Below are 21327 nucleotides of genomic sequence, written 5' to 3'. Positions count from 1 at the left end.
ATAACAGCCAATCAATGTAGTTGACTACTGTCTTTGTTGTCTAACTTAATTTCTCAAATTTTCCCAAGCATTCTTTCTAAACTCAGACTGTAAAGTAGAAAAGCAAATGGGTGATGTTTCAATCCCTTCATGAATCTCTTTTCAAACTATCTGCTTTTGAATGTCTGACAAGGACTCATTAGTAAGTGATTCTCTGCCCATTGCTGAACTTGATTTGATTTGATTTATTATTGTCACATGTACCAAGATACAGTGAAAAGTAATGTTTTGCATGCTAACCAGACAAATCATACATTACTTAAGCACATCAGGATAATGAAACAGAGGGCTGAATGTAGAGTTACAACTACAGAGAAGGTGCAGAGAAAGATAAAGTTTAATATATGAGAGGTCCATTCATAAATCTGATAACAGCCGGGAAGAAGCTATTCTTAAATCTGTTCATATATGTTTTCAAACTTTTCTATCTTCTACCCAATGGAAGAGGGTGAAAGAGAGTATAACTGGGGTGGGAGGAGTCTTTGATAATGTTAGCTGCTTTCCGAAGGCAGCAGGAAATGTAACCGGAGTCAATTGATGGAAGCCTGGTTTTTGTGATGGTCTGGACTATGTTCACAACTCTTTGTAGTTGCCCTACCAAGCTGTGATGCATCCGGATAGAATGCTTTCTATGGTAACTCCATAAAAATTGGTAAGATCCATGGTGGACATGTTAAATTTCTTTAGCCTTAACTCTCTAACCTCACTGGAGCCATGCTTGGGAGCTCAACACATGATGGGGAACTGGGTTATAGAAAGCAATGTTCCTTCACTTTCACAGCTTTGTAACTTGCTGTGAGGAAACACTTTGAAAAATTAGGGAAGCTTTACATAGTAGATTATTTGGATAGGGCTGTAATCCTTGGAACTATTTACTATCCTATCCTTTTGTTGTCTGCAAGATTCTTTTCTTCACCCTATTCCAAATCACTTACTCTGGCAGCCTTTGATTCTCTTTCACACTGTACCCACCCCTACTGTAGGCTCTCTATAATATATTACTTTGGTCTACTTTACTCTTTGCCAATTCCCTACTCTGCTTTTACTCCCCTTACCAACACCCACTGTACTGTATCTTCCTCCTTATCTCCAAACCTTCATTTCCTTACCAACTGTTCCTTACCTTATCTCTTGCTCCCTTTATTCATAGCCCCCTTTACCTTATTCTGCATCTCATATCATTGTATTGTTCTTTGGTACTCTCCTTTGCTTTGCTTTCTGGTCTCCATTATCACATCCTTCTATGGTTTTCTTCAAATCACCCCATTTAACCTGAAGAGTGCACTTGGCTGTGAGTGCTGATACACAATGCTTTAGGGCTGACCTCATGTTGATCAATTCACAGCATCCTGATGGTAACATTTCAAAGTTAGTGATTTCGCTATCAATAATTCAAGAGTGTTGCTTCAAGACGAATCAATTTTCATTTTTACAGATTGTAAGGGTATTTAAGGATGAGAAATCTTCACTAATCTGAATTTGCTTGTTTGTGATTTCTTCAGTTTGGGGAGTGCACGTATGTCGCGGTGAATGGAGATGGTTCAGAGAATGAAGATGATTTGAGACGGAAGATTTTTGTGTTGAAGAAGATTATTGATGTGTGCTTTGGTCTGGTGACTCTGGATAAAAGTATCCTCAAGAAAAAGTATGTAGTATTTCTTTGTTTTAAGTAGAATGTTGTAGCAATTTACTCTGCTCCTCTTCCAGAATTTTTCTCTAGTATGGTTAGGTTCCCGGTGTGGAGAGATTCAGTCGATGTTTTAATCATTGGACCTTTGAAGCTGGCAGTCCCTGTGATTTATGAACTTCCAACAAGGGTTGTTGGAGAGCCATCCTGATTAAAAGCATAGTTAGTTTTAGATTAGATTGGATTAGGTTCCCTACAGTGTGGAAACAGGCCTTTTGGCCCAACAAGCCCAACTCCGTAGAGTAACCCATCCAGACCCATTTCCTTCTGACTACTGCACCTAACACGATGAGCAATTTAGCATGGCCAATTCACCTGACCTGCACATCTTTGGACTGTGGGAGGAAACCAGAGCACCCAAACAAAACCCATGCAGGCACGGGGAGAATGTGCAAACTCCACACAGTCAGTCGACCGAGGTTGGAATCGAACCTGGGACCCTGGTGCTGTGTGGCAGCAGTGCCAACCACTGAGCCACTGTGCCGCCCCTCTATGCCAAGTGCAGGAAGGTCAGAGGAACAGGAGTAAGCCATTTAGCTCCTCAAGCATAGCTGTTGAGGTCAAAACAAAACTTCCTCTCTACATTCAGCTAAATTTGCTTGGACTAATGCGTGAATTTGGAAATTTCTAGTCTGGGTGCTTGATTAATTGAACGCCTTGAATAGCTGTCTAGAGAAAACATTTCCATTTGTGGGTAGTCTAAATGTCTTAACTATAACATACAGAATTCAGGAGAATTATTTTTAACCTATAGAGTGTTGAGGATATCAAACTTGCTACCATGAGGACTAGTTGAGGTGAATGGAATGGATACTGTTATGCAGCGTGAAAACAGATCCTTCGGTCCAACCAGTCCATAATGAAAATGATCTGACATGGGTGAATCACCACAAGTTATCATTAATTTGGTTACTCATTAAGAAATCTCACAGAAAATCAGATTTTGAAACAATAATTTCAGCTTTATTGCATTTAGCAACCAAAATAAGAACCCTCACGTAAGCAAATTAAGCCTCACACCTCAAATTGGCTATTACCGATTAATGATGGAATCTAACCAGGTATCCACCAAACGTGTTTGTCTCTAGAAATGTCTGGGATTCGAACTTTATGCAGTTCTTTGAAGTTCTGCTGCTGACTTGTTCTGGTGTTGGTTTCTTATACAGTTTTCTATCATTCAAGTTTGCAGTGTGACATTATTGATGATTCAATAGATTCTTGCATTGCCAATATTGATGATACCTTTGGAGACCTCAAGTCTGTAGCTTGCCTTCTTATCACAAGCAGCTCCTCTGTTCCTTGTTACATTTAGGGTTAGCTGTCTGTTTCAAACACAGCTTTTCCTACAATTAACCTCTTAAATTCTTCTGCAGGGCAGTCAGTTGTTCTTGTGGCAATAAAGCATCTAGTTTATCAAGCAGCTGTCAGAGCAATTGTTATCGCCTTTCTCCCAGGAGACAGATTGTTTATTTTGCTTCATCTCCTTTCCAGGAATGGCTAATTCACATGTTGCTTTCACTCCCTTTTATAACAGTTTCTTGTCTCTTTTATTTTGAGAAACAGTTTATTCCAGAAAATATTGTTGCTGAACCCTTCTGTTGTTTAACAGTTTATCTTTGTTTTAATCCATCCATGAATAGTTATTAAAGTTGTGAAGTTTACATTGTCACAATACATTTGGGGGAAGTTAGATAAGCACAGAGTCATAGAATCATACAGCACAGAAGCAGATCCTTCGGTCCAACCAGTCCATGTTGAATATAATCCCAAACTAAACTAGATCCACCTGTCTGCTCCTGACCCATATCCTTCCAAACCTTTTCTATCCATGCACTTATCCAAGTGTCTTTTAAATGTTGTAATTTGAAGGAGAAAGGAATAACAAATATATTTATAGAGTGAGTTGAAATAAAATGAGTTGAGACTTGTGCAGAGTGTTAGAACAGGCATGGACCAGTTGGGCTGAATAGCCTGTATCTATATTGCAGACTTGCTGTAACTTGGAATGACTTTGTTATGTTCCCAAAGATTCTTGTGACAAAACGGATGACTCCCAACCACCCATCTATGATGCACTAGTTAGAAATAGTCTTTCTTTTTTCATTAGGTAACTGACTAATCAGATTTTTAAAAATTCAAGAGGAATAGCTAGAATTAGTAGACACCAGCAGAAAATTGCCAACCTTCTGCCTGACATTTGCATGTACAGGTATCCCATGCTTTTCAAAAGTTCACTTTACGCCACTTCTCTTTTATGAAAGACCTACATTAGTACCTGTTTTAACTAACTGACCAAAATCCGAAGAGGATTTTCGCGTTTACGAAAAAAGGCAACATTTTTCCCATGTAAATTAATGCTTTTTCGCTTTACGCCATTTCGGCTTATGAAAGGTTTCAAAGGAACTCTCTACTTTCGGATAGAGGGGGAATTCCTCTACTAGGATTGACCATTGGTTCTTACTAGGTTCTATTATTCAAATAGACTTCTATAGTTGACTTTGATATTTGTCTCCCAGTACTCTATAGACTCACACATGAAAGAAGGCCATTTGGGTAAATGTCAGGAGGGAACCTTAGATGCAGATGGAACCATATGCCAAAAGGAATTTCTGAAAAAGGAGGAAAGGTGGAATATAGGTGGAAAGATGTTTTATTTGTGCAGTGGTACTTGATGTTGTAGCACAGATTAGTGGCTGATTCAATGGTGGTTATTAGTTATGGGTTTAGTATCTGACCTCTGTTTTACAGAAAGGGAAAGGGCAACTGCTGTCAACATGCAGAGAGTGAAACTGGGAAGCATTCTTTTCATATCTGTTATGAATTTCTTACCAACTGGCTGCAGAATTGTGGCGCTCAGGAAAAGAGCCAGCCTTTGTTTTTTCTCTAAGTAACAGGTTTTGCATTGAAAATTAGTGTGTGAAAGATGTTGCAGATTCTTTGACATGATAAGATTTTATATATATGCAATAATTCAAAATTCAACATAAGAAGTCAAAGAAGTGGGCATACTTTGAAAAGGGGAAATATTGGTTAGTTATAATTTTAAAAGAGAAAACATTTTGCTTAGAACTACAATTATTTAGTTTGTTTTCTGGGTTTTGGGTATTGCTGAGGATGTGATATTTATTGCCCATTCCTCGTTATTGCTCTGCCTATAAGATGTCCAGCTGTAGACCAAAGCAGAAATGGGTGTCAAGGAGCTGTTCCTGAAGGATTGGCAATGACTTGGGTTTTTCCATCAATTTGGGAGCTTTCGGCTGACCTTCCTGTGCTGGTCCACAACATACAAGACTTATTCAAGTCACTTTCACAAATTGTGCAACGTAATTATGACTCATGACTTTTGGATTGCCAGTCCAGTACTACCCATTATGTTGACGAAATCTTGAGACAGAACTTCCTCATTCAAATTTTGCAAATAAGGACGTTGTAAATCAAAACAATATCGTTAGAACAATAAGCGTTTACAGCACAGAACCTGACCTATCAGCCTGGCCTGTATATCCCTGCTCAATGATAGAACAAGACAAAGTCATCCGACGACGTTTCTCTCTTTCTGAAGTTCTATATCTCCCTTTGCTCCCAACATTTATCCAGTCTTCCGCTGGAAGATACTTAGGCTGTTTCTCAAACATTCTTGTGACAAACTGGTGACTTCCAATTCCCTCATCAACGACGGAGTCAGAGTCTTTGTCTATTCAGTCCATTAAAGAACCTTAAACTGTATAAACCTCTATTAAATCTCCTCTTGACCTTCATTGCTCAAGTGAAATTAGTTCTTTAAATAAAGATATCAAAATGATGTCTAGGAAATGATTGACTGGTCTATCAAGTACTCAAGACTGGGGCATCAAACACGGAGACTTTGTAAATGTAGTCCTCTTGGAGACATTTAAAAGAAGCATGGGAAATCTCAAGGCCAGTAAGAGAGAAGAGTCTCTGGAAAATTGGTCTCTGACCTTCCTCTCAAGAGAGTAGATGTGGATCATATGATGTGTAGAGTTTCTCAGTGTATTAAGAATTGTATAGGCATTTTTGATTTCTTTCCTGTTTTATTTTTGTTTTGGAGAAATAGAAGTTTGCTGCTTCTGTCTTGTCGATATTGTTTTGTCTGAATAGCTGCCATAGTATGTTAAGAAGAGTTCATCCTTTCAACTTCACATATTAAGACATTTGCTTGATTCCTTCCAAGGTGTTTGCTGTACCTTTGCAAATGCTCTCTTAACGAGGTCTTTCTCTGCCTTCTTAGGTTGCGGCCGCAAGATACAGAGCAACGGTCGAAAGTTTGGAAGATGTTACAAAGTCTGCTAATTACTTACAGCCATCTGAGAGAGGAAGACCAGAGTTTCCTTGTGGAGGTGATGCAGCATTGCTGTTATTAGTGGCATTTTGGAGAAGATCTATTATAAATGAGCTCCTCTGTTGGCCAAGTGGTTAAATGTCTTCCAAAGGGGAAGGCAGAGCTACACAGGCTAGAAAGACAGAGTTCAAATTTCCAATCTATGTTGGATCAGCTAACGTTGGCGAAACCAGGGTGTAATATGATGCCCTGTGTGAGGGTGGGCAGAGTCAAGCTTGGCTGAGATCTATAGGAGAACGTGAGGACTGCAAATGCTGGAGATCAGAGTCAAAAAGTGTGGCGCTGGAAAAGCACAGCAGGTCAGGCAGCATCTGAAGAGCAGGACAATCGACGTTTCAGGCATAAGCCCTTCATATGACATTCCTCATGAAGGGCTTATGCCTGAAATGTCAACTCTCCTCCTCGGATGCTGCCTGACCTGCTGTGCTTTTCCAGCACCACACTTTTTGACAGACTTATAGTTGTTTAGCTAGCTAACACCCTGTCAGAAATCCATTGAGCGGTGGCTATTAGGATGTCATTGACTCCAGTTTACTACCTGTTACTGGTTTCTTTGAGAGTGTGAAGTTTCTTGAACTGCTATGACTCTTGCAATAATAGGTTTCCACAATGGTGACTTGACTTTGTGCGATTGTTTGACTTACAAGAGAAAGACTTGCCTCCACAACCTCTTTCACCATCTCACAGTTTTCCAAAGTAGTTAAATTCCTGAAGTATTTTTAAACTGTAGTCACTCTTATGATGTAGGACACAAGGTAGCTAATTTGTGCCCAGCAAGCTCCCAAAATTCAAATGTAGATAATAGCTTAGTTCTTCCAATCTGTGGATATTTGGAGACCAAATGTGTTCTAAAAGATGTGCAACAGTACCTCTCAGAAGTCCCAGAGCACTGACTATGCAGTAAGTGCCTGGAAAGTTTAAAGTTCTGGTAGGCAGTTATCTGGCACCTGGAACTTTGTGATAAAGTCCCCAATCTGAGTTATAGTTGAAGACTTTGGAGTATTCTCATAGACCTCAGGAGTTGGCCAGAAAAGTTAAAGGATTGAAATCTGCTCTAACTCAGAAACTGACTCCTTCCTGCTTCTGACTCCTCAAAGACTCACACTGACCCCCAACCATTCATGACCCTCACACACATTGTCTGAAACTTGGATACCTAACTCCCCTACCTCAACCTCACATCTGACCCCCTCTACTTTTTCAAACGTTTACCCATCAGTGCTATGTTAGGACCTTTAAATGTGGAATACAGCATCCACTTTTGTGAAAGGTCTTGTGGTTGCTGCGATCATCCATTTTGCTGCTTTCTGAGTGCTTTGCTGGACAAAGTTAGTTATAAAGACTCTTGTCTTAGAAGTCTGGCCAGAAATTTCCTAAAAAGATAAATGGATAACTTGCTGTCTAAACTGGGATTCCAACCCAGATTAAATGATTCAGGACAATTTTTTTTATGATGTTCATTGAGCGACAAATGTTTGCCAAGTCTCTGGGGAGAATTCCCCAACTCATAAAGAACATAAGAACTAGGAACAGGAATAGGCCACTCAGTCCCTTGAGCCTGCTTTGCCATTTAATATTATTATGGCTGATCTCACCTTGCCGTCAACTCCACTTTCTTGCCTAATTCCCATAACCTTTTAACCCATTACCAATTAAAAAGCTGTCTACTCCTTATTCAGCGTTCCCGTGTCGACCACATCCTGGGAGAGTGAATTTCACCTTTGAGAGAAGGTTAAAAATCACACAACACCAGGTTATAGTCCAACAATCTTATTTGAAAGCACTAGCTTTTGAGGCCTCTATAACCTAGTGTTGTGTGATTGTTAACTTTGTCTACCCCAGTCCAACACTGGCACCTCCAAATGAAACCTTTGAGAGAAGTAATTCCTCCTCATCTTTGTTTCAAATCTGCTACTCCTTAGTGTAAAACTATGACCTCTTATTTTAGATTGCCCCACAAGGGAAACATGTCCCCTACATTTACTTTGTCAATTTCCTTTAGTATCTTATGTGCCTCAATTAGATCTCCTCTCACCCTTCTAAACTCTGGGAAGTGTGGCCCTAAATTGCTCAAGCTCTCCTCATAATATAAATCTTTCATCTCCGCAATTAATCTAGTGAACCTTCTCTGAACTGTCTGCAATGGAATTAATTCTTCCTGGAGTAAAGGGATCAAAGGTCTACACAGTACTCCAGATGTGATCTGACTAATGCTTTGTACAATTGTACCAGTACTTCCATACGTTAATACTCCATTCCTTGCACAGTAAATGCCAAAATCCCGTTTCCCTTCTCTATTACCTGCATGCTAGTTTTCTGACACTCATGCACAAGGATGCCCAGATCTGTCTGCGCAAAGCATTTTGAAGTTTCTCCCCGTTTAGGTAATAATTCTTCTGACCAAGATGGATGACCTCACATTTATCCAAGTTCAACTCCAGCTATCAAATTTGGCCCATTCACCTAACCTATCCATATCCATTTGTTTATTTCTTCATTGCACCCTACCTTCCCACCTATTTTAGAATCATCTGCAAATTTGGCTTCAGTACATTCTGTCCCTGCATCCAAGTCATAAATTATAAATTATTGCACAGCCTGAGGACCAAACCTGTGGTATCCCAGTAATTACAGCTTGCCAACCAGTTTGCCAATCATCTATCCAAGCCTATTACCTTTTGTGTAGTGCCTTATCAAATATCTTCTGAAAATCCAAATATACTACCTTTATGGGACCCCCAGTATCCACTTTGCTTGTTACACCTTTGAAGAGGTCTAGCAAATTAGTCAAACACGATTTATCCTTCATAAAACTATGCTGACTGTCATGGAATCACATTTTGACTTTCCAACTGCCCTGTTCCAGAATTTATTCCAACAGTTTCCCAACAATAGACATAAAACTGACTGGTATGAACTTTATACTGTCTGCCTCTCTTTCTTTTTGAATGTTAGCACTTTTTCAATGCATTCAAACCTTTCTTGAATCCAGGGAATTTTGGAATATTGTTCCTATTGCATCACCTATACCTGATGTCACTTCCTTTAAAGCCCTAGGGTGTAGACCATTAGGCCCATGAGACTTGTCTGTCTTTAATCCTTACACAGGTCATTCTGCTGTAACGTGGCTTTTGTTAATGCAAATTTGCTGTAACGCGATTGACGAATTGGGACTCTGTTTCTTAAGCGTGAACTTTTAAAACATGTTGGTTGTAATGCGATAACATTGCCAACACTTTCTAAAGCACGATTTTTCTAAATCACGGGGCTGCACAAGAATGCAACCATCGCGTTATTGAAGAACTACCTGTAGTTTGATAAGTACTTTTTCTGTGGTGATGATAAATGTTTTAAATTCTTCCTTTTTTTATAACCTCTACATTATCTGTTAGTGTTGAGGGAGGTTTCAGTGTTCTGTGCTGTGAAAACGGAGGCAGATATTGCTTTCATATCTCTGCCGTTTTTGTGTTCTCTAATGTGCCCAGTCTCATCCTCTAAGGGACCAACATTCACTTTAGCTATTCTCTTTTTATATATTATAGAAGTTTTTGCTATTCATATTTATATTTTGCACAAATTTTCTTTCATAATTAAACTTTGCTTTTTAAATACTTTTTAATAACCCTTCGTAAGTCTTTAAAAGTATCCCAGTCTTCCAGCTTGATCTTTGTAATATAGAATGCCTTAGTTTTTGCCTTTATGTAACCTTTAACTTCTGTGCTTAGCTGTAAGCGCTTTCTCCCCCTTTTACAATTTTTCTTCTTCCTGAAATATATTTTAGTTGGGAGGAATTGAATATCTTCTTAAATATCTGTTACTGTTCACCAACTGTCCTGTTGTTTAGTCATCCTGCCTAGTCATCAGGGCAAATTCTGTCCTCATGCCTGTATTCTAGGTGGCCCTGATTTACAAATGTTCATGCTTACGAGCGAGATCTCACAGTAATGTTAATTTTAAGTATCCAACATGTGAACGCTTGCTTATACTTGTGAATGGCTACATTATACTGTACTGTGTTCTGACTTGTGTACGAATTAACTTACGAGTGTAGTCAAGAATGGAACCTGTTCATAATCTGGGGACTGCCTTTTACAATCTTACAGCACTAAAGCAGGCCCTTCCACCCAACTCGTCCATGCTGACTAGATTTCCTAAAAAAAACACTATTGTGGGTCTAAAGCTTCTCATCCTCAAGCTGAATTTGAAATTCCATCATGCTTCTCTCGAGCATCATAGAATTATAGAATCCTTTACAATGAAATCATTTAGAATCATAGACTCCCTACAATGTGGAAGCAGGCCATTCGATCCATCAAGTCCACACTGCCCCTCCGAAGAGCATCCCACCCAGACCCACCCCATCCCTGTACCCTGCATTTCTCATGGCTATTCCACCTAGCCTGTGCATCACTGGACACTACAAGCAACTGAGCATGGTCAATCCACCCTAACCTGCACTTAACCTATCATTTATTAATCCCATCTCATTACATGATACTAAATCCAAAATAGCCTGCTCCCTGGTTGGTTCCCTGAAACATTGCTCTAAGTAACAGTTTCTCATACACTCCTTGAACTCTCTCTCAGGGCTACCCTTGCCAATGTAATCAGTCTAGTGTATGTGCGTATTAAAATCACCCATGCTTGTTGACATACCTTTAATACAAGTCCCCAATACTTCCTGGTTTATATTTTGTCTTCTGTAGAACTGCTGCTGCTATGAATTACTCCCACCAGTGACTTCTTTTTCCTGCTATTTCTTCTTCAAAGTAATGGCATTGGATGTTTTACAAGCAACTAGGAGATAGGTTTAATATCTCAATTGAAGGAATGCCTATCTAACAGTGCAGCACTCTCTCAGGGACGTGAGACATTACTCATTGTCTCATTCCAGGCACTGTTTAATGATGCTAGGAATGTTTGTTATTTCTGCATGTGTATGAGATCACTATTTGATCTGGCTATGTCCTTCTACCATTCTTCTCCCTGCTCTCACCCTTCCGTGCACTGGAGGCTTACTGTCCAGAAAAACACCAGAAAGATGAAGTTCTGGTTAAAATGTGGAAGGTTAACCACCGAGAGTGAGTGATAGTGTTTAACAATGAGGGATTTGCAGAAGAAGAAGTGGGGCAATAAGAGAAACTCTGTATCAATAATGACTCAGTATTTTCTTTCATTAGGCTGTGGAGCGACTGATCCACCCTCAGTTGTGTGAGCAGTGCATTGAGTTCTTGGATCGCAAGGTAGTCCAGCAGATAAACAGTAGTATGGAGCGGGCGAACGAGGAGGTTGTGCACAGTTTTATCCTAGTACACACCAAACTCCTGGCATTCTTTTCAAGGTGATGTGTTTTGTGACAAAATTGCATTCTGTCTTGTTTTAAAATCAAAATGCTTGTTTCCCCAATGACTGAGAGGCTTGTTTTAGTGATTAGCTGAACTGCACAAAGCTGGAGAAACCTTCATTTGTCTCTACCTTGTTTGTAGTTGACTGATTGTATCCATGGTCTCGGTAGGGAAATTACTTTGGGCTTGTCACGCCTGGATTAGGAAGGAGGTAATTGGCAATATTTTCTCTGGTTCATTGCGCTCAGTTACTCCTGTTTAAAGTATATAGCTGTCAGGTGTGAGAAAGGATTGGACCCTGCTGAGGTCCAAATACATGAGCAATCCTAAGACACTTCATGTGCTCTTATATGTCAATAACTCAGCTATATGAATAACAAAAACATGAAAAACAGTCACTTAAGATAGTCTGGTGATCATCTGTTTAACGCGACCTAAGAAAATATCCAATGCCTTGAAAAATGTCTTGGCATAGGGAAAGGAAAAAAAAGAGTGAAAGGTATCAGTGTCTTGTGAGGATCTATAAATATCTACATGGTATACCACACATTTTCTTTGAGATTGTAACCAATAGTTTGTATTTTTAAAGTTTTGTCAGTTAAAGCTTCTGTTTTCTCTGTACTCTTTCAAACTTCATGCGAGTAAGCATATGAGTTAGTTCGATAACACAAATTAAATGAAATGATAACTGAATGGGGAAGCAAGATCTTTAAAAGTGTTAACTTTTGAGATTACCTTAAGACCAGCCTTCTGAGATATACTAACATTTGAATAAACTTCTCATCCTTTGGTATTTTTGTTGCCCCCAGCATCCTCTTTTGACTCTAGGGGTGTGATTCCACCTTGTATGGTAACTCACCCACATGGTCTGTTTCTAACCACGAGCGTAATTGGGTACATCTCAACCAGGTCACTGTGATGCTGTTCCACAGTCCAATATTCCAATTAAATTCCCATCTGAGTATGATGTATGCAGACTCCAGTAAGTGTTGTTGAATATGTGAACATTGGTTCACTTTAGCCAAGTATTATTCTTGTATCTCCATGTTTGATAGTCATGAATGCTCACTGAGTTTTGTACTTAAAAACTGGCAGTAATGTAAGATTAGTGATTCAAATTCAAAATGAATACTTAATATCTTATCACCAAACTTATTTATTTCCTAGAAATACCTACTGACTGTCTTATCTATCCATCCACTCCACAGTCGTAATGCCAGCTCCCTGAGAACTTCAGACTTACTCTTACTTATTCTGATTGCCCAAGATCTGTACCCAAGTGACAGCGACTTAGAGGCACTAACTGTCGAGGTAGGGCTTCAGTCTGTGATCGCTAAGTCTCTCCATGAATTTGGTAGTGGGGTAAAAATGCAAAATTCAATAAGTACATGCCAACCAATCTTGCGGTCTGTCTTGTGAACCCGCACTGTCAAATCATAGTAAATTCCTAAATCAGGATGATGCTTAAGTTCCAGGAGCTAATGGAATGCCACATTTGAATTTACTTCCCAAATGTTTAATTGTATGAGAAGAAGTGTAATGGTGAGTTCTGTGCAATTCATTGACCTTTCAGATAAGGTTTTCAAATCCTTTGGGCTTTGATCAATGGAAGTTCCTCTGCCAGCTGCCGTGATGGCTATGCAGTGCTTTTGATGTCAAGGTCCTGTTTTGGTGGGAGATGGGGCCCACACAGTCACTGGCGTCTTGGTATTTAATTGGTGATCTCACTGCAAAAGACCACAACTTTGACTGGTGTGAGCAATGGTGCAGTGGAGGAGGGGGGATTGCTGGGACATGCTTTTGTGAGGTTGGGCAGTGCCTGGCCTCATTCAAGACTGACACCAGGTGCCCAGAATAAAAAGGGTCTCTCCCTCAGAACTAAAATTCCTGCTGTAATGACACTCAATAATCCAGAAAATAATTTTAAAAATGTCTCACTCTAAATGATGATAATTTAACCTGCTAGTCTGATACATTGCTTGCTCATAGGATCTGGAGAATGCACCAGTAACTGAAGAGGTTAATGCTCCTGAATTGTCACTTGGTGCACATGGAGAAGGTATGTACAGATCAACCAAAAGAACAAAGCTGCATCAGGACCCTGTCTCTACTTGCTGTGTTTTGCTGTATCTTAATTATTGAAAGGGAATCCCAACACCCATTTCACATTTTATAAAAATCAGTTATTTGCAGAATATTCCTTTAAGTGTATCAAAACTGAAACATAACCACCAGGCTGATCCTAGAGATAACATTTTTTATTCCTTAATGGGATGTGGACCAGCATTTGTAATCTATTTTGAATTGTCTTTGAGAAGATAATGGTAAGCTGTTTTCTTGAACTGCTGCAGTTCATTTAGTGTAAGTAGAACCACAGACCTGAAAGGGGGGGAGTTCCACGACTTTGACCCAGTGACAATGAAGGAGCAGTGATATATTTCCAAGTCAGGATGACATAGCTTGGATGGAAATTTGTGGATATGGTGTTCCCATGTATTTACTGCCCTTGTCCTTTTGGATGGTAGTGCTCATAGATTTGGAAGGTGGTGTCTCATGAGTTTTGCTTAATTTCTGCAGTGCATCTTGTAAGTGGTACACGTTACTACTACTGAGCCTTGGTGATGGAGAGAGTGGGTGCTTGTGGATGTGGAGATAATCAAGTGGGCTGCTTTGTCCTGGCTGATTCAGGAATGTTATTGGAGCTGCATTCATCCAGGCTGCTGGGGGGTATTTCATTACATTCTTGACTGCACCTTGGAGATGGTGGATAGGCTTTGGACAGTCAGGAGATGAGTTCCTAGCTGCAGTGTGTTTAGTCTCTCTAATCACAGCTTGACTGGTGATATTTTTGATGAGTGATTATTAACATTGGCTGTATGCCAATGAGGAGCTGAACAGGAAAGAAAAGTGGTGCTAAAATATGTCTGTGAGCCTGCACTGTCGCAGTGTTCACCATGCTCAGTAACGCCTCTGTAGGTGATAATTATCCTGGTGACCAGGGATGGCAATCTGTATGATATGTTTGTCGCAAGCTAGGCATTTTTTATCTAGGATAAATTATTTGATGTAAATTATTAATCTTCTAGTGCATCTTGCTGCCTGAATCTCTCTATTAGAGCCAGAGAATCATACAGCATGGAAACAGACCCTTTGGTCCAACTAGTCCATGCTGACCATGTTCCCAAACCAGACTATCCCACCAGTTTGCATTTGGTCCATATCCCTCCAAACCTTTCCTGTTCACGTACTTATTCAAACATCTTTTTTAAATGTTGTAACTGCATCTGTATCCACCACTTCCTCTGGCAGTTCATTCCACGTTTGAACCAGTCTCTGTAAAAACAAAGTAAAGTTGCCCCCTCGTGTCTATGTAACAAATGCTGCATGCAGTGAAAATGCTGCTTTCTGTGGAAGAATGCCTATGTAAAGTCTGTATACCACACATTTTTACTTTGTCTCCCTTTAAAACTATTTAAATTACTTTCCTCCTCTTTAGCTGTTTTGTTCTGATTGTAATTATATGTCTGTTCAGATTGGTATTTTTTTTATTCCCAACCCCACCCCCCCTGCTTCAGAAGACTCAGTGGAGAGCAGTTTGTGTACATCCCAACTCACCAACTCCGTTATCCAGGTAGGCAATAGGAAATGACTGTAGCCCATCTAGGTTTGAACCTGACACGGTGTTTCTCTGGTAAGGTCGTAGGGCAGGTTTTTAAGTCTATGTGAATTGAGTATCTCTGTTCCTGTCAGTGGGCAACCCCTTGAATCTACAGATAGTGGTCATTTACAGGTATTAAAGCAGAAGTTTTAAATGATATAGGAACACAACAAAAATGTTTCAGGTTTGAAATGGATGAATTAAAAAGAGCTTCAAAGTGATAATTTGCTAAAAATCTTAGAATGCTAATGTTGCTGTAAGAGATCTCTGTGAGAGCAGCTTGATTAGCTTTTAGTAAGATCAAAAGCTAGAACACAGCCTGGGGGGTGCCATTAGGTTTTCCTTTACCTTTCAATAAGCCCATCCATTTCAAAATTGTCCTGGTGTAGCTGAAACCAAGGCAAATAAGGTTATTGGTTTAAAAACTGAAAGAACTGCGGATGCTGTACATCAGAGACAAATTGGTGGAAAAGTTCAGCAGGTTTGGCAGCATCTGAGGAGAGAAATCAGAGTTAACATTTTGTGTCGAGTGACCCTTCCTCAGTTCTGACTAACTCTGATTTCTCTCCACACATGCTGCCTGACCTGCTGAGCTTTTCAGCAACTTCAGTTTTTGCTTCTGATTTACAGCATCCGCAGCCCTTTCGGTTTTTATCTACTCTTCTTGTTGGATTGAGTTTATGAAAAGCCAGCTTAAACCCTGCAGGACTGGCTACGAACAAAAACTATAAAGGCAAATTAAGAACAAGGTGTAACGTTGGGTAAATGTTGATAGTAAAGCTGTGAAGTAAGGCACCAGGAGAAGGATTACACTAGGGCATCACATTGTTTAAATCTGAACAAAATTTGTTTCTAGAACATGAGATCATGGGAGGGTCATGTCACCCGAAACATCAACTCTGATTTCTCTGCACGGATGCTGCCAGATCTGCTGAAGTTTTCCAGCAAGGTTATTGGTTTGACTACTGATCTGACTATGTTAGAAATAGAGCTATTGTAATTGGTCTTTGCGTCCTAAAGCTAGGAAACCAAAGACAGCCAAGGTTCCTGCTGCTAATTGTTGTGGAGTGATTCCTGATAGAAAGCACGTTATACAAGTTAGTGTCTGGGGTCATTACTATCTGAAGCTACTAACCAATGTAGGGTGTTGAAGTTTCTTTTTCTCTCTGAATGCTGGTTTTTCTGTTTGGGAGAATGTGATCTTCACAGGATAATGCCCTGTTTCCTGAATTCAGGTTTCAGAAGAGACCCAGCAGCCATCACTTCTTTCAGGGAGTTCTGCCCCCAAAAGAGTTTTCCTTGATGCCAGTCTAAAGGATAATTACTGCCCCATGATGCCTCACAACATGTACTGCTTGTCCCTCTGGCCTGGGATCTCTCTGGTTCTGCTTACAAAGGTGAGAATAACATTTATATTATATCTAGTTTACAGCATGTATTATTCATTTCTTGTTTGTGCATCACCACAGTGAAACCATCACTCCAGCTTTAAAATTCGTTGTTTCAATCACTCATTCTGTTGGTAGATTCTGGTCTCCTAGTGCCATTTAAACACATTTTTTCCTGTTTTGATTGTTGAGCACCATTGTGGACTCTCTGACCATTGGGAACAGCATTTATCTACTTTTTCCCCCCCCTTACATAATTATAAACAATGATGAAACTGCTCCATAACTTTCTCGAGCCTAACCTAGACAGCCCTCATTTCTCAAAGCACTCTTTGTGTTTCTTCATAGTAGGCAGTACCTAAGTAAATCTGCACCTACCCTCTTTATTTTCTCCCAAGTCCTTTTTATAGAATGGATTCCAGTCTGTGCTCAATATTGTAACTGCACACTTATACCACTAGATGAGGATCCTACTCCAGGAACTACAAAGCTTTACATTGATCCCTATGGTCTAATTAATGCAATATCACGTAAGAATCACTCGTTTTTATGGAAAAACCAGTAAATGAGGTAAAAAAAATCAGTCAGAATCTGGAAGCAAAATATTGTTTTTTTATTGGTTCGAAAGGGCTGTAGCTGAAAATAAGCTTTCCTACCTTATGAGGAAGGATTTTATCTTTCGTATTGATTATTGAGGCTCCCTCTAAACACGTGAATGGAGATTGGATAAATCTTTTACAGAGAGAACAATTGATATGCGAAAATGAAAATAATTTATGTGTAAATAATAATGTGTAAATCATTTATTCTTTTCTCCCAGTTGAGAGCAGCAGGCTCTAAGAGTCTGAAATCATGACAGTTCCACTTTGAGGTGAATAGTCTACTTAATTAATTAATTTCAATACGTTTTGCACTGTTATGTGGAGTTCTTAGTCTTCGTTACAAAGTCAAATGTTTCCAATGATGGCTTTGCCCTTAGTTTATGGATCCATGGGTTAAATTTGTCAGAGCAGCATATAGCGTAACAGAATGACAGGGGCTGAAAGTGCATCTACAAAGGATGTTTCTATTTGACTTGTGCAAAATATGCCTGCACACTTCCAACAGCTCCTCTGTCTGATAACCAGATTATTTTATCCTGAGTATATCTGTGTATGTTTTGTTTCTTTATCAGCAGATGTCATCCAGTCATGTTGCGGTGTCTCTATATCAGCTTTTGGATGCATTCAATGTTCTAGAGGCCAAGCTAAGTGATGGACAGGAACTGGGCCATTCTTCACGGATTTACCCTAACATGCCTGACCTTCGACAGAGGATGGAGAAGTTTGTAAAGGCTGTCGGAGTCCAGAAACGTCAGGTAAAGTTGTGGAGTAATGATCAGTTATTGCAAAATCTTGGTGTAGGGCCATAGTGCAGGTCAATGTCAAGTTCAAGAATGTGTCCAAACAAAAACTATGATTGCTGGAATTCTGAAATTGACACAGAAAATGCTGGTTAAAACTCAGCTGGTCTCGTAGCATCTGTGGAGAAAGGAAGAAAGTTTGTGTTTCAAGTCAATTAACTTTTCTTCCAGACCAAAATGCTTCCAGCAATTTCTAGTGTTTATGCAAGAACAAGCAGAAAAACAATCTTAACAGAGCAAGCGTTTGTGGCTGGGTAACCCCAAACTAAACTTCTCTGACTTGTCAATGTAGGAGAAAAGAATGACAAATGTGAGGTAAGAATTTGTACAGTTTGAGCTTCTTCAGAAACCTGTGTCCTATTCTGCTAATCCTCCACTATAATCTGTTAATACTCTTGTGTTCACTGACAGTACTGTAAGAATTGCTATTGATCTCTTCAATCTATTCAAATTGTAATTTTTGTACTATCTGCACCAATACATTATTAAAGATACTCTATGCTTTTCAATGTTCACTTTAGCTGCAGTCTGCTTGGGTGGACTTCAAGAACAAAGCATTTTCCAAACCTGATGCTGGAAGTTCTCAAGAGTGAGTATGAATGCAAGGGAACTATCTTTAGCTGTGTCCTTTTAAATATCATCCATTCTAACATTACTCAAACACTTTGGATGATGATTTGAATGCAGAAGTAGACTCGACACAAGGTGTTTATATAGTCCTGTCATATTGAGTGCTAGTCAGTCATATGGCCTTCCAAAGAACTAAGCCAAATCCTGCCTCCACCTATTGTGCACTTTCTAGTCAAGCTCACTGACTAGTGGTAAAGATTAGAGTGTGGTGCTGGAAAAGCACAGCAGGTCACCTACCTGATGAAGGGCTTATGCCCGAAACATTGATTCTCCTGCTCCTCAGATGCTGCCTGACCTGCTGTGCTTTGCCAGCACCACACTCTCGACTCTGGTTTTCAGCATCTGCAGTCCTCACTTTCTCCTAGTGGTAAAGATTGTCAACTTTGGCATTTCTCCATTTCTCTAATGCAAGGTACTGAGGCTTTGATGTTGGTCCAGATAGTGATATATTTCTCTGTCAGATATTATGTGGCTTGGAGGGGAGTTTGCTGATGGTGGTGTTCCCATGTATCTGCTAACAGCATGCTTCTGGTTGGGGGCAGTCCTGGGTTTGGAAGGTGCTGTTACAATTGCCTTGTTGAGTTGCTGCAGTGTACCTTGTAGACAGTACTCACTGTTGCTACCTTGCTTCAGAGGTGGAGAGCATCTGTATTGAAAATGGGGATCAATCAAACATGAAAGGTGTTGGCATTTTTGAATGTTATTGTAGCTGCAGTCTCCAGGCCAATGGGGTGAATTTCAACACACTATTGACTTGCGCCTTGTAGATGGTGGACATGCTTTGGGAAACAAGAGGTGAATTACTCTCTGGAGAATTCACAGCCTCTGACCTGCTTTTGTAGTCATAGTATTTAAATGGCAGTACAGTTTTTGATCAATGTGTAACCGTAGGATGTTGATAACAGGGGACTCAGCAATTGTAATTGCCGTTAAACATTAACTGGAGGTGGCAATATTCTTTCTTGTTAGAGATGGTCATTGCACTTGATTGGTGTGAATCTTATTTACCACTGAATAGCCCAAGCCTGAAAGTTGTCCAGGTATCGCCACATATGGATATGACTTGCGTCAGAATCCGAGAAATAACAAATGATATTTTGGTATATCCAAAATGTTTTTTTGTTCTATCTTGATGAATATTCATTGTTTTGCAGACTCTTACAAGCATGTCGGAATGTGAAGAGCCAACTGTGCTTAGTGTATCAGCAGTACTTCCTGTTGAAACCTGCAGGCGACTCTCAGCATTTGACTCTGAACCTACAAACCAAGATACTAAAAATTGTTCAGTACGTATTCCTGTGAGTAGGTGGAAGGATGTAGTTTTTTAAATTCATGGGATGCCGGGCTGGCATTTATTGCCCATCCCTAATTGCCCAGACGGGTGTTAACAGTCACCCACATTGCTGTGGGTCTGTAGTCACATGTGGGCTAGACCAGGTAAGGATGTCCTTCTCTAAAAGACATTAGTGAACCAGATGGGTTTTCCTAACAATCTACAATGGATTCGTGGTCACCATTAAACTCCGTAATTCCAGATTTTTATTGAATTCAAATTCCACTAACAATAGGATTCAAACCTGGGTCCCCAGAACATTACCTGGGTCTCTGGATTAACAGTCCAATGATAATATCACAAGGTCATCACCTCTCCCTCGATAGATTGACCTTAGTGCATGCTGGAGACAGATTGATCCCTTTCCTATAGTAGCACCCAATTGAGGAGTTGGGATGATTTCAGAAAACGAGACAGAGGCTTGAACTGTTGGAACGGTCAACTAGAACGCTTGATAAAATCACTTCATTATAGTTTTTATTATATTCTCTGTATCTTGCATTCATAGATAATCTTGTTTTATTTTGTTATTAATTGCCATTCTGGGCTCATGATGAGAAGTAATGGGAGAACCTGATTAGTAATGATTAAAGATTAACCTAAGATCAATGCTGTGCAGTTTTTATTTGTTCTTACTTTTAAATGCCGCCTGATCACATAGCTGTCTCCTTAAAGCCTTGTGATAATACATTATTGTGGTGCTCTAGCAAGACTGCCCTGATTCTAATTTCTCAGCACTTTCCTATCTCAACACAATTAAATATTGTCATATAACTTGCATTTGTTAACTGAAAATTTTCGGTGATGAACAAAATGCTCCACAAAATGCTGGAATTATGCAAAATGGGCATTTGATGAAGATGGAATTGGGTTAGATTTTAGGCGACCTATATAACATAACTAATGGGTATTCTGTTGGATGTGAGTTTGCTCGATGAGCTGAAAGGTTTATTTTCAGACGTTTTGTCACCATAGTAGCTAACATAATCAGTGAGCCTCCGATGAAGAACTGGTGTTATGACTCACTTGTTCTTTATATGTTTAGGTTTCCTAAGGTTGGTGATGCCATTTTCTGTGATGGCGTCATTTCCTGTCCTTTATCTCAGAGGGTGGTAAATGGGGTCCAAGTCAATGTGTTTGTTAATAGAGTTCTGGTTGGAAAGCCGTGCTTCTAGGAATTCTCGTGTTTGGCTTGTCTCTGTTTGGCTTGTCCTAGGATGAATGAATTTTCCCAGTGGTGTCCTTCCTCATCTCTATATAAGGATACCTGAAGACAAAGGATGCGTGACAATCATTTTAAGCTGAACAGACTACATTGAGAAAGTGAACGTACTGCTTGCAGATACCGACATTTACCAACAGGTGGCGATAGACCTGACCCCTACAACTAGAGAACTGAATCACCTTCAGAAATCTGGAGAATTAAACAAGACAGACTTCCAAAAAATGAAACCAGATGGATCCAACACACCACGCTTCTACGGA

General features: G+C 39.8%; 1 protein-coding gene across 3 annotated transcripts in view; it reads left to right on the top strand.

Moving 5' to 3' along the window:
* Positions 1-21327, top strand: part of hps1 (HPS1 biogenesis of lysosomal organelles complex 3 subunit 1) — a 38915-nt gene that overhangs the window by 5305 nt on the left and 12283 nt on the right. For 2 of the 3 annotated variants that reach the window (XM_043712960.1, XM_043712959.1), the window contains exons 3-12: positions 1542-1684; positions 5976-6084; positions 11267-11427; positions 12640-12742; positions 13421-13490; positions 15007-15062; positions 16325-16486; positions 17652-17834; positions 18401-18468; positions 19664-19795. In XM_043712960.1, coding sequence (XP_043568895.1) covers positions 1542-1684; positions 5976-6084; positions 11267-11427; positions 12640-12742; positions 13421-13490; positions 15007-15062; positions 16325-16486; positions 17652-17834; positions 18401-18468; positions 19664-19795 — 1187 coding nt within the window. The remainder of the gene's footprint in view (positions 1-1541; positions 1685-5975; positions 6085-11266; positions 11428-12639; positions 12743-13420; positions 13491-15006; positions 15063-16324; positions 16487-17651; positions 17835-18400; positions 18469-19663; positions 19796-21327) is intronic. The other variant, XM_043712961.1, reaches the window with a different exon arrangement.

The sequence above is a fragment of the Chiloscyllium plagiosum genome, chromosome 22 (genome assembly GCF_004010195.1).
Source record: "Chiloscyllium plagiosum isolate BGI_BamShark_2017 chromosome 22, ASM401019v2, whole genome shotgun sequence".
Classification (NCBI taxonomy): Eukaryota; Metazoa; Chordata; class Chondrichthyes; order Orectolobiformes; family Hemiscylliidae; genus Chiloscyllium; species Chiloscyllium plagiosum.
The sequence above is the reverse complement of the archived record's forward strand: the minus strand, read 5'-3'. Positions and strand labels throughout refer to the sequence as shown.